The sequence below is a fragment of the Oculina patagonica genome, chromosome 6 (genome assembly GCF_052425735.1).
Source record: "Oculina patagonica isolate OP01 chromosome 6, crgOcupat, whole genome shotgun sequence".
Lineage (NCBI taxonomy): Eukaryota > Metazoa > Cnidaria > Anthozoa > Scleractinia > Oculinidae > Oculina > Oculina patagonica.
Window position 1 is genome coordinate 8854404 of NC_135763.1, and position 13365 is coordinate 8867768.

The following is a 13365-nucleotide window of genomic DNA, read 5'->3' on the forward strand; positions in this document are numbered from 1 at the left end:
CGAGCGGAACTTTGCTGTTAATATCTTTCGTGCCGCAAGTGTCTTACTCTCATAAAATATTGTTTCTTTATTCAATTGCAGCAGAATAATTAACTTATTTCGGAGAAGGAATTCTGTTAATTTCTAGTAAAACAATGCGCTGACTTTTGTAAAGAAAGAGAGGCATTAGGAGAGACTTGGCTTATGCAAATTGGACGCTCTAGATCAGCTTATGATCGATATGAAAGGTAAGTCGCCATAAAGGTCGTCTGAAAATAGTATGAAAACTTCGTTTGCTTTATACAGAAGATGAGCAGGGGCGGATCCAGGATTTTTCAAAGGGGGGTGGCTGTTGACAAATATTTTTGTTTAGTATCTTGTTTAAGCCCTTTTTTATCGAGGGGGTTTAAGGCAGGATTTTTAAAGTGGGAGTCCAAATTATTTTGTGCCAAATTATTATGGGCCGCAGACTTTATGCCCCTAGGGGGGTCGGGGGGTATGCCCCCCAGAAAATTTTGAAAAATTTGAAGCCTCTTAAACGTGATTTCCGTGATTTCTGAGTAGCTTTAAACATCTATTAAACCGCTGTTTTTCCTTTATAATTTGACAAAACTATATTTTTGGGAAAGAAACTCTAGTTCTTAAGAACAATGGTTGAAATTTGAAGTTGAACTTACGAACTTACACGAAAGAACAGATATGCGTTGTTTTGTTCACCCACGAGCGTGGAAATTTTTAGCCCTAGCAAAGTGGCCTGGAGACGACTTGAAGAGTCAATGCTTTGCTTGTGAAATCGCTTTGTTCAATTTTGATTCATGCAAAGAAAACAGTAAGAAAACTGGCTAAAAGGGTGCAAATGCTAAATTTATTTACACTTTTTTCACCTTACCCAGTGTCATTGTCCTTATTTTCTATTTTTTGTGTTCATTTTCATTTTTCTTGTGGATCAAGGGGGGTGGCTAGCCACCCAATCCACCCCCCCTGGATCCGCCCCTGATGAGACAAGAAGAAAAACTAATATTTATCCGATCGAAAATCGAAACAGGCTGACGGGGAAAACCTTTTCGATATTCACCATTCCAATGAGACAATCATAAGCGATTATTGAGCTTTTTTGAGTGTTTAGTCAAACTAACATATGATAATCATACTAAGAACATATTACATCAGTACAATTCAATAGGTCGGTTTCCCAGTTACTAAGCTATGAAACAGCACAACGGGCTTTTGAAACGGCTTTCTGTGCATAAATGCAACGTTTTTAAATCGATTGTGGATCATTGTGTATTATAGGAATAATATAACAACTAATGCATCAAATTCATTTCATAGATATGCTTGAATTAAAAATATTAATTTCTATGTATTTTCTCGGCTAATCCAGTCCTAAAAACGCTGCACTTAATATTTTTTAGGATAAATCATTCAAATTATATATAAAAAATAAGACGGTATTTTAGGAGAACTAATTCACACAAGAAGTTTTCAATTAATTTGCACAAAATAAAATACACTGGCAATAGAACCAGTGAAATAGTGCAGTTGTCGCAAGTTACGACAAAAGAAGAAATTGTTGCGAAAAAAAAATGGTAGCGGGAAATCATGTTGGCGAGAAATCGTGGTTTATAATAGTGCTAATATGTTTTTTTTTCGTGTTTGAAACCGCTAAATATCTCCTGGTTTTTACGGTTTCCGCAAGACAGTATACTATCACATTGTTCCTTTCCACCAAACTCTTTGCCAAGTTAAACACGACGCAAAGATTTCGTTAAATGAAAGAGTTTGACGAAAACTAAAAGTAAACTCTCAGTACAGTTTTGCCAATTTCCGTTACAATTTTTCTCAATAGATAGATTAAGCACGACGTTATACGGCAAACGGCAAACGGCAAACGCGAGCTTGACTTAAGTTTCGTTTTGTTACCTTTGTATCGAATTCTAAAATAAATCTCTCAGAAAAATAGGGAAACATCACACAATCACGACAAACACAAAGCTACTCATTTCTGCGTACAAACGCCAAACGGAAGACGGCAGAAGTTGAAAAACAAACATCATGCTTAATCTCTCTAACATGTATTGTTTCAAAATTTGAAATGTTCAACTGATATCGTTGTTTTTGACAAAAGCTTAAATGCAAGAAAAGTTCAGTGTTTGCTCTAATATCCTTTTTACGTACATCAAACATTGATCAACTTTCTGTGTATGGCTACGCAAAATACTGCTAGCACTTGTATTTTTTAACCACAGACTTCATGTAGATTTAGGCAAGCCTAAAGAACAACAACAAGCTTTATTTGCATGACTACATAGGATTAGTAGTATTGCAAAAGCTATTTAAATTTAATTACTTATTATTTCCTAAAAGGAGGCCCTGTTTGGGGGGGGGGGGGGGGGGGCATCAATAAATTTGAGGACAGTTATTACTTATCCCTAAAAGTACCAAAGCTGTTCTTTCTATTATTTTAATTTTTATTATCCCTAAACTGAGGTTGTTATGCCTTATATCCGCATAAATATTTTAACATTATTAATTTTACCCCTTATCCCTATAGTAAGACTCCTAACAGGGCCTCTAAAAGCGGAGCTTCCTCATTAGTATGTAATGGCCTTTTATACTTAGTTATGAATTAATGCGATGTTACCATATGCATCATTTAAAGTTTTGTTAACGAGAGAGATGTCAGTGAACGCGACATTGCTGTGTCCATTTTTATTCTGTTTGTTGAAATACTGGGGAATCAGCTGCACAAGAGGTCCGGTAACCAGTACTTTGTCGCAAAACGTCTGTTTTACTTCTTTATTGCCTTCCTCTGACGTCTAATTACTGACTTCAACTTCGAAGGTTCATCAACTATATAGCTCAGTTGTAGACATGTTTCGGTTCGAATCTCGGTGCCGGTGACCTTGGAAAACTTGAGACAATTACTTCTGAGACTTAGTAAAGAAACTGTACTCAAACAGACCTACACGAAGAACCAAATAAAGAGATAACAGCCAATGACAAATTAGAAAGAACTAAAACTAATAAAACACAACAACTATAACAGGAACACAAGATTACGGAGGTCCAGACCAAGGTCAGTAAGAATTTCCGAGTTTATTTACCGTGGGAACGAGCCCTTCAAATACAAACACTCGACTAGATAACTAACACAACCTAAACGTAGACACCTCTTGTGTGAGTTAAACCTTGAATAACCTTCGACTTTAAACTCAAGTGAAGTGAAGTGAAGTGAAGTACAGTGAAGCTTCGAAGCACTAAGCTAAACTATCGTTCTGTTTCAGAGCTAAGAGCTCTTAATAAACTAAGAAAAACATCTCGAAACCTTGGCGCGCGCTATCAGGCCCTTACATCACAAGACTCGCATGACAGCAGCTAAATGACAAACAACTGGCAACTAACCAAAAAACTAAATTGTAAAAAAAACTGTACGCTTCACAACAAGTTTACTGGTCAAGAATTTGCAACTGGCAGCATTACTGAGTTAGGTTTCTCGCGTATGCGTCATAACTCAAATTTCTTTTTCAATATGAGACGTCGTTATTCAAAGACTTCAATCTAGCCTTTGCTAATTTTCACTGTTACTTTACGCAATATTATCCCGGTCAATGAAAGCATTTGAATAAGCAAGGTCAAAATAAACAAATGATTTACCAAAAAAATGCTTTGTATTTTTTTAATGTTGTTCGGTATTGATTGCTGCTTCAGCTATAAATAGATAGGGCAAATTTACAGCTCATAGTATTGGCATCATATTCGCAGTGAAAATCAAGGTGAGAAGGTTGAAACAACATCACTGGCTCAATCGAAAAGAACAAAATGTTCTTGATCTTCTTTGCCAAGGTGACTAGCCTTCTTCTTTTGATGCAAGCAACCACCACAGGTATGAAACATTCATATTAATTTAGCAAAATGTAAACTTATTACAAAACTAGTAAAAACTGTTTGGTGTCGATACTGACTGCCTTGTAGCTATTGCTATATTACGAAAGAACATTGCCATATTAATCAAGCGAGTTGTTTCCCCTTTTCTGCCCACACTACAACAAATAACTACAATGAACGAAAAAAGAGACTCAAATTAAATGACTGATGCATTCCGAGCAATCAGGTAAATAAAGAAATGATTTCACTTGTGTTTTGTTGATCGCGAGAGAAACTGAATTATATTGGCACGTAAATGAAAACGTCACCAAATTTGTTATTTGCGTACATGTATTTCACTTAAATAACCAAACGCGAGAGAGAATTGAGGCCATGAACGACAGAAAGCACGCTACATCTTAATTTTAGCATTTAGAGCAGAGTCGAGAAAAATCGCTCATCATAAGCCGAATTCGTAGATATACTAAAGTACCCATGTGAAGCACAATATTTTACAGTGACTATGAAATCACATGTTACGCACACAGTAGCTTGAAATGAGGCTATTTGAAATGGTTACTTTTCGTGCCCTCATTTCTGAATGATAGGATTTTAACAAAAGAAACTCCCGCTTTGTCTGAGGCGGTTGCGTTGTAATTAAAGCCTGGTTTTCACTAGCGACGCAAGCACAAGCGCAAGAATAACAGCTCTTATTTCACCGTGAAAACGGCTTCGACTCAAGAAAAAGCACAAGCGTATTGCAGTTTTATGCTTGTGCTTGTGCTTGCGGCAAGCACAAGAACAAGGATCAAAATTTGTCCTTTTTGCGTGATTGGGCTTATGCTTGCGTTTGTGCTTGCGTCGCTAGTGAAAACCAGGCTTAAACTTTCACGGTTATAGCCCGCGCCTTATTTCCCGGCACGCTGCAGTTATGTAAACGCCTATTTTTTATTCCCGAGAGTTCCAGCTTTGACCCCTCTTGATCGGAATATCTGGTTCCAGTATAGCCATTCGTCAGGGAATTGTTTATTAGCAGCCTGATGACGGCGCTGAATAAACAACGGAAGTAATTTTAATGCCATCTCTCCCGGCAGTTTTCAAAACGATTTGTGAAAAACCCTAAAAATCCGCCAAAACCAGTTTCATTCAAAAAACTCCGTGTTGCTTAGCAACCGTTACGATGATGTTTGAACTGAAACTGTAAGAATTATTCATAACATCTATTTTGGGGTTTTAAAACAGCTTATGAGGAGACCAACCAGTGGTACAAAGATGGCGTTAAACTGTTAAAGAACAACTTACAGCTGGAACCAAACAAGAGAACTGCCAAGAACACAATACTGTTCGTGGGGGATGGTATGGGTGTCACGACAACCACTGCAGCGCGTATCCTGGAAGGGCAGATGAGAGGAGAATCAGGAGAAGAAAATGTACTGAGCTGGGAAAAGTTCCCCTGGTCTGCCCAGTCCAAGACTTACAACGTCAACTCACAGGGAGCAGACTCTGGAGCATGCGCAACGGCATACTTGTGTGGTGTGAAAACTAACCAAGGTAAGAGACATTCTCTTCCCTGAGCCGCTTGTCCCTCTTAGCCGGCAGAGCCTGGGGCACGAGGAACAAGTAGCCTGCGTAGCAGGCGTCTGTGTAGTTTTTATCGCGAGAAGGCCGCGCGAGGACATGACTAGATTGGCTATATTTTTTTACAAAGAAAATTTTAATTTAGCCAATGAAATCAACCGTAGTAAAATCCTTTACAACATCGGGATTCTAAAACGGTTGATTTGCTTTTCCAAATTTAAATTGCCTTTGTTAAAGATCTAACCAATCAAATAAGTGTCCCCAGAGCCACTTGTTCCTCGTGCCCCAGGCTCTCCCGGCTAAGAGGGACAAGCGGCTTAGGGGACGAGAATGGGTAAGAGACAAACGAAACCTCGTACTCAGACTTCGATTTTCCATTGAAATCAGGAAAACATTAGGTTAGTATTAAAGGGAGGGTATGGGGTGGGCGATAAGGAATTTTTTAAAGCAGTTTTTCAGGTAATAGGCAACTCAGTTGGAAAACTAGTGGTTGAGAATCCATTTGGCCTCGCTTCATGAATTCACTGTGGCACAGGTATAGAATGACAAGTCAGGTTGCAATTCGTGATCTCTTATCAAGTTAAGAGACAAACGAAACCTCGTACATAGGCTCCCCTCAGGCTGTTCTGTTCGAGACCTCGTGGGCCCAAGGAAACTAGCAAAACATTAGGTTATTAAAGAGAGGGTTTGGGCTAGGTGGGCAAAAATGAAGATTTAAAAACGATTTTCGTGTTGCTCGTATTAAGAAATTCATTTGAAGGCTATTATTAAATTGAGAACCCATTCGGCTTTGCTTCATGGATCGACAGTTATAATTTTTCCTATTTATGACGTAATTCATGATTAACAACAGAACATGCACATATCATAAAAACTGAAATCAGTTTGTTTATTCCATTGATTTTTAATTTCAGAGCTCATTGGCTTGGATGAGTCCGCAAAATGGGATTACTGTGGCACTCTTACAGAGGAAAGAAAACTTACCTCCATTCTTACGTTAGCAGAGAATGCTGGGATGTCAACAGGTTTCGTGACAACCACGCGAGCAACACACGCATCTCCTGCGCCGCTTTATGCACACTCTGTGAGTGGAGACTGGGAAAGTGATAAAGACAAATTGGAGCAGGCAAAGGATGATTCTTCAAAATGCCCGGATATTGGTAGGAAAAAAGCACTTGCATGAAAAGCGATTGTGTAAAATTGTTCCCAAATAAAAAGCAAATGTTCATAATTCTAATGTCTGCGTAAAATATCAGGCAATGGGTATATCTCCATCTGAACGACCGTGTTTTAAAATGTTCTTGCATCAGTTTGGCTTCATTTTATGACCAGGTCGATTTTTCCCATTTTGGTTTTTAAGTGTGTAAGTGCTTTATGGGATGGTCTTCATCTAGCTTGTACTTGGGCATGCACTCTCGCCTGTCTTTAGATGCCGCAAGCATTCTATGCTTGCTCATGTATACCGACTGACACTGCCAAAGTTTACTGTCTAACCCTCTGATAGATACCTTTTGCTGCAATTTTCGCAAATTTATCGTTTTTTAATAAGTGATAAAAAAGTCCCGGCTCCATCTTGCTCGCGGAAAAGTCAACGCGGAACGGAAGAAAGAAAAACCTAAACACAAAAGCCAGCAAGCCAGTCAGTTGTTTGTTATTAAGTAATTTGTTAGCATAGTTGCTATAACACCTTTATTGTAACTAGACCAATACCTCCCTTTGGAGTGTAAGGCACAATAAAGATTTACTGTTACTGTTACTGTAGTCAGTCAGTCAGTCAGTCAGTCAGTCAGTCAGTCAGTAGTAGTATTTTTTTTTTTGTGTGTGTTTGGTGGTCGGTCGGTCGGTCGGTCGGTCGGTCGGTCGGTCGGTCGGTCGGTCGGTCGGTCGGTCGGTCGGTCGGTCGGTCGGTCGGTCGGTCGGTCGGTCGGTCGGTCAGTCAGTCAGTCAGTCAGCCGATCTATACATGTCTTCATTCAATAATCCTTTATTATTTTTAGCTCGACAGCTTGTTCATTTTCCCCCCGGCAACGGTCTAGAAGTGATATTCGCAGGTGGTCGTAAGAAGTTTATGTGTCAAAATGACACTGACCCAGAATACCCGGATGTAACAGGGGAAAGACTGGACGGTAGAAATTTGATAAAGGAATGGATCGAAAAATACCCCAATTCGCAGTACGTTTGGAACAAAACAGGTTTTGACCAGATTGACCCAGAAAAGTTTGATCACGTAATGGGTAAGCACCTTGCCTCAGTATGTACTGGAATGATAACGAGAGCCGCTAGCTATAGTTTTTGGTGCCACATTATGGTTAAGATCTTATAAAGGAAAAAAAGGGAAGCGCCAACGAGCCAAGCGGCCCACACTGCCGGAGCTTATCCCGGTTTCCGTAACATTAAGCGACTAGGAATATTTCTACCCCCCCCCCCCCTGAATGGGATGCTAGTGCATCGCAGGGTCCCTCCCAGCATTATGTTGCCGGTACCCATTTATACACCTGGGTGGAGAGGGGCGCTATGATAGTATAGTGTCTTGCCCAAGAAAACACCACAAGTGACATCGGCCGGGGCTCGAACTCGGACCGCCCGATCCGCAGTCCGGAGCACTAAGCATTAGGCCACCGCGCCTCCCATAAGATCTTAAAAGTCTTATAAGTCTGCATGGACTCTAACTTTAAATTTGTTCAAGTATAAGTCCGAGTGGATTATAAGCAGGTGATTAAGTCGGTTTATAGATATATAAACACAGTTTGGATGAGGGGACCACGCAACGAAGAAAAAACTGCTTGGCTTCTCTGCTGCCGGATCTCTTGTTCAAGAAATGCTCGTACCAGACGTCACTCTAAGTGCTTATAAAAATTGATTGCAAGGCTGGTACACGGAGGAGGGCATTATTGCGAGAGCTCCAGAAAGTCGCTCTAAATTAATTTGATTCATGTGGGTTAATTTTAATAAAGAAAAGATATACGGTGACAAGATATATATATAATAATAAAATTGAAAAAAACAAAAATAATGGAATTTCAATGTTCATTTCTACGGTTAATACCATTAGGCGCAAGTGTTTGTCCTCTGTGTATCAGGTAGGCCCTCTAGCTTTTCTCGGGATGCATTATTTGTCGGTTGGAGTTCCAAAGGAATGAGTGTCATGTCTTGGATAGAGTGATCAGGTAGATTAAAATGCGTAGGTACTGCTGCTGAAGCGTTAGCGTGTCTAGGATTGTTCGTGGCTTGTCTATGTTCAGCGAATCTTTCACGGATACGACAAATAATGCATCCCGCAGAAAAGCTAGAGAGGCCTACCTGATACACAGAGGACAAACACTTGCGCCTAATGGTATTAACCGTAGAAATGAACATTGACAATTCCATTATTTTTGTTTTTTTCAATTTTATTATTATTATTATATATCTTGTCACCGTATATCTTTATATAGCCTGTATTAGTTAAACATTAACCCACACTGTATTATCCAAATTCAAATTTTAGAGCCGTTATTTTCCTTATATTATAGTACTGGCCCTGAAGAAGACTAGCTCTGCTAGTTGAAATATTGGCCAATAAATCTTGCCCTCCTGCCGTTGTACCAGCCTTGCAATCAATTTGGTTTTATAGATATATGTTTACAAAGACATTTGAACAGTTAATGTCGTACGAAGATTTGTAATTAATTAATTCGACCTGGATATAAATTAAGCCTCTATATATGTATTTGCATACATCAGGATGCGTTATTGACTTTTTTATGAAACTTGCAACATCCACACGTGTGAAAAATACAAACAAAACAACAGGCAAGCATTAGAAGTAATCGGGGCAAACGTACATACAAATCATTATATTTCACATGTTAATTACACTCGTTTTGATACCTTACACTTACAACCAAAACAATTGGCATTTGAAATTTTGCTAACAAATGAGCTTTAGACCATTTTTTGTGCTTTTATCTCCTGTACAGGACTCTTTGAGCCTAGTCACATGAAGTACGAGGTGGATCGTGGAAACGACACTGCTGGAGAGCCATCTATTGCAGAAATGACTGAAAAGGCCATTAAAATACTGAGAAAAAACCCCAAAGGGTATTTTCTTCTCGTCGAGGGTAAATAACAAAACTATGTTACACTCAAACGTGCAAATGCTAATTGAAAGTGATTTCACGCTTATCCAAAGGCGCGTTACTTCAATCATTAACAACACTAAAGCTGTTTTCCGAAAAAAGGTCACAATTGTTATATGTCACTTAAAAGCCACTTTACTGAAGTCATACGACTAAGTCGCCACGGTGGCTCAAAATAATTTTGACTTTGCCTTTTTTGCATTTGATTACACGTAGCTCGATGATGTGGCTGAAAAATATTTATGTAAACCAGCAAAGTATTTATCAGTCAGAGTCAAGTACAAATCATGATCAGGTCAAAATGACAAAGCAACGTCAAAAAATGTAAAAGATACCATATTTTGAGTTTTTGGCTAAAAAAAATTAAAAAACTACCGGGTGAAAGGTTTTGTTTTTAGAAAAAAAAAAACAAATTGAAAAAATTCTGTAGGTAGGGTTCAGCTCAGAGCCACCTTAAATTTAAGAAAACGATGGAATAACTCTGAACCCAACCGACGAATATTAAAAAAAGAAAATGTTTCCCTTTGCCAATTAAACAAATATTTGTTAAAGAGGAATCTGTCACCGAGCTGTTTTTAGTTATTAGCATAAAAAGTACCAAAATAGGGTGTCTTTGAGCTCGTTTAAATTTGTTTGTTTGTTGGTAAAACCTAGCTATTCAAATTTGTACTTAAAGTTATACCACAGCATTATTAGTGTTGCTGCGATAGTATAACAAAGACGGAAGTGTTTAAACCATTGCATAAAATTCTGTTTATTTTCAGGTGGTCGTATAGATCACGGTCATCATAAAGGACAGGCTGTCCGTGCAGTAACTGACGCGGTTGCCCTGGCAAAAGCTGTCAATCGAGCTGTCAGCATGGTAAACAAAGGTGACCTCATTATGTTTTATTACTTATTTTGATTCATTCAATTTTGTTAATTTTTATTGAACAAAGAAGGAATAGTACATAGACAGTAGTTATTTTTGAAGTAACGAAGCCGCAGGCCAAGTTGAAAAGATAGCTAAAAATTGGTTGGGATCTAAAAAATGTCGAAAAACTGTAATGCTGGTATATTTGCTTTTTAGACAAAACTGGTTACGCGTTTTTCCCAATATTAGAGAGGTTAAGTATGACGTTTATTTTTCCCGCAAACGGCAAAAATTCAACTTCTGCCGTCTGCCGTTTGGTGTTCATACGCAGAAATCATGGAAGTAGTTTTGTGTTTGTCGTGAATGTGAGATTTTCCCCTATTTTAATGAGGGATTAATTTAAGAATTCCATAAAAAGGTAATAAAATGAAAGGCTCGCGTTTGCCGTTTGCCGTATAACGTCATGCTTAATCTCTCTCATGATAGGAATAGGATTATTAATGTCCTGCTTCACCTTTTAAGCCCGTGCGCACTTTGCAACTGTTTTGGATGAAAACAACCTTTCCATTATAACAGTCTGTGACTTTAATTTAAAAGACTTTTTCCTCTTCCAAATACAGAAGAAACGCTCATAATAGCAACCGCTGACCACTCACACGTGTTTACCGTTGGTGGATACCCAAAACGAGGCAATCCAATCTTTGGTTTGGTAATGAACATCTATGACAACACCTTGAATTTGGGAGGTGATAGCAAGCCGTACACCACCCTGGGGTATGCCAACGGACCCGGGGGAATAAACGGTACAAGAGAAAACCTGACTGGAGTAAACACCAGTGATAAAGACTTTTTACAACAAGCGACGGTGCAGCGATATAAAGAAACGCATGGTCTAGAAGACGTGGGTAAGTGTAGTCTTACCAGTACTAGCTTTTCGGGGCTCTTATTTTTATGAGGTGGGACAATCTGTCAGTTCAAATTGGGCCATTTGTTTCTTGAAAGTTGATTTCTTTTAAACAGTTTCAGCAATACACTTCTGGCCCTTTTTCTCTTTACTCCGGGAAGTACAAGGTTTAAATATTGTTGCTTCTTTTGTGGTTTCTACCTATAAAAGCTATTAGTTTTAGGTTTTCTATAATTAATTTGAAGGTAGTTTTGTACATCGGAAAAAAGGCTTAAAATATCCCGCGTGACGTAGCTCCCTTAAGTTTGGATGATGATCTAGGAATCTAGGGACGCCAGATTTCAGTTGCAATAATTCGTCCTTTGTCAACTATCAGCTAACCTCATTCAGACCCTCAAAGCTCATTTATTAACCGACAACAAAAAACCTCCAATCGATTACGCTTCTATTTTTCGATATCTTACATCAATTGAAAATACGAAAATTGTGAATACTTTAATTACACTTTCAAAGAGAAAATTTATTATTCGCAGACAATAACCTATTGAACTCCATTACTGTAAAAGTGTTTATATTTCCTGCAGTTCTATGGTTTTCTGTAGAAATGTACATATCCAAGAATGATAAATTAAAGTGTTCCGCACGGGAGTTTCTGATTCACTCTGCAAGCGTGGTCCTACACCCGGGCCAATAATGTGTCCTAGAACCGGAAGTAGTTACCTTCTCTGTACTTGTCATGTCTGAAACATTGGCATTACCTTTTTATTGTTTTGATTTCAATTCAGGTATATACGCAGACGGTCCCGGCGCCTATTTGTTCCATGGCGTGGTTGAGCAGCAGTACATATTTCACGTGATGGATCACGCCATGTGTTTGAGTGACAGCAAACAGGGAACATGCGATAAGCACGAGGCAAGAGGAGGCAAGAGAAGTAAAACTTCTCGATTGTTCGTGGCTTTAAAAACGAAAGTTCTGCTTGTTAGCATTGCTTTGCTACTTATGTTTATCTAAGAACCTTTAATCTGCAGCGTGGGTGTACCTCCACGTGAGAAAATTTCTTTTAAAAATTGCATTAAATGGGTTTTTTTCAAGATTTTGTTTAGTGATTTTCCTTTTCCCACGGTGATGGAAGGGAAGATTGATGGAACCTTAACCTTAGGTCTTCGTTTTATTATAGCACCGCAAAACTAGTTTACATTAGGTTAAAAGCCCTTAGCTTGCTTTACAGGAGGACACAATTTTTGTTATTTGTGACGTCAGATGACGTCAAAAGATCTGTTATATTGGATCCGCCATATTGGATTTCACTGTTTTCTTTCTCTGGAAAAATTGAAGAATTATGGTAAAACAGTCGATACCTGGCCAAACCATGTAATGCTGCGGCGACCATGGCAGTGTCAAAAATCACGGACATATGCCTGTATGCTTGATATGCCTGATATGCTCAAGTTTATTTTCAACTTGGTTATATATATTCGTAGGAACTTGTAAGAACACAACGTTGCTTCAGAGGGATTCTATCCTTATTATTAAAAATTAAATTCTCAAACTAATTAATAATATATCAAGATATCATGATCGTGACGGTGGTTTGGTGTTAATAAACGCTGCTTTGTTTACAACGTTTTAAATGGATAGGTGTCATAGATGTCTGTTTACTTTTAATACTAGAACTAATGACAGATTACCCGAAGAAAGCCAATCAGACTTTGTGACGTAGAAAGCATTTCCAAGAAAAACAAGTAATTAAAATCCCTCTACTTCATACCTCCTCCCTATCCAGGCAATTTTAAATGGCTGATTAAATATAACCCGTTGTAAGCCAATCAAAATGCATGACCTTTTAATACCCTCCCTGCAATAACCCTAGCTACTCCCCTGAAAGCATGAGACAGGTGGCAGCCCCTAGCTGCCTGGGCAAGTCTTATTAGGAAGTGTGACAAGTACTCGAGAAAGCGTTTTATCACATAAATATCTTGACATTTGTGGAAGCTACCCCGCTGTGTGTCGTATTTTTAATCCTTTTCTTGGTGTGGACATGCGACGAAACACTGACTCTCGTGTT

At 38.7% G+C, this 13365-nt stretch overlaps 1 protein-coding gene across 1 annotated transcript; it reads left to right on the forward strand.

Annotated features, from left to right (window-relative positions):
- Nucleotides 1–2544: 2544 nt before the first annotated feature.
- Nucleotides 2545–12937, forward strand: LOC144657769 (alkaline phosphatase-like). The gene is made up of 9 exons (XM_078518119.1): nucleotides 2545–3058; nucleotides 3745–3865; nucleotides 5089–5397; nucleotides 6339–6584; nucleotides 7422–7658; nucleotides 9384–9524; nucleotides 10307–10414; nucleotides 11016–11300; nucleotides 12085–12937. Exons 2-9 carry the CDS (start codon nucleotides 3802–3804, stop codon nucleotides 12309–12311), a joined length of 1617 nt encoding a protein of 538 aa, XP_078374245.1. The 5' UTR covers nucleotides 2545–3058; nucleotides 3745–3801; the 3' UTR covers nucleotides 12312–12937.
- Nucleotides 12938–13365: the final 428 nt, after the last annotated feature.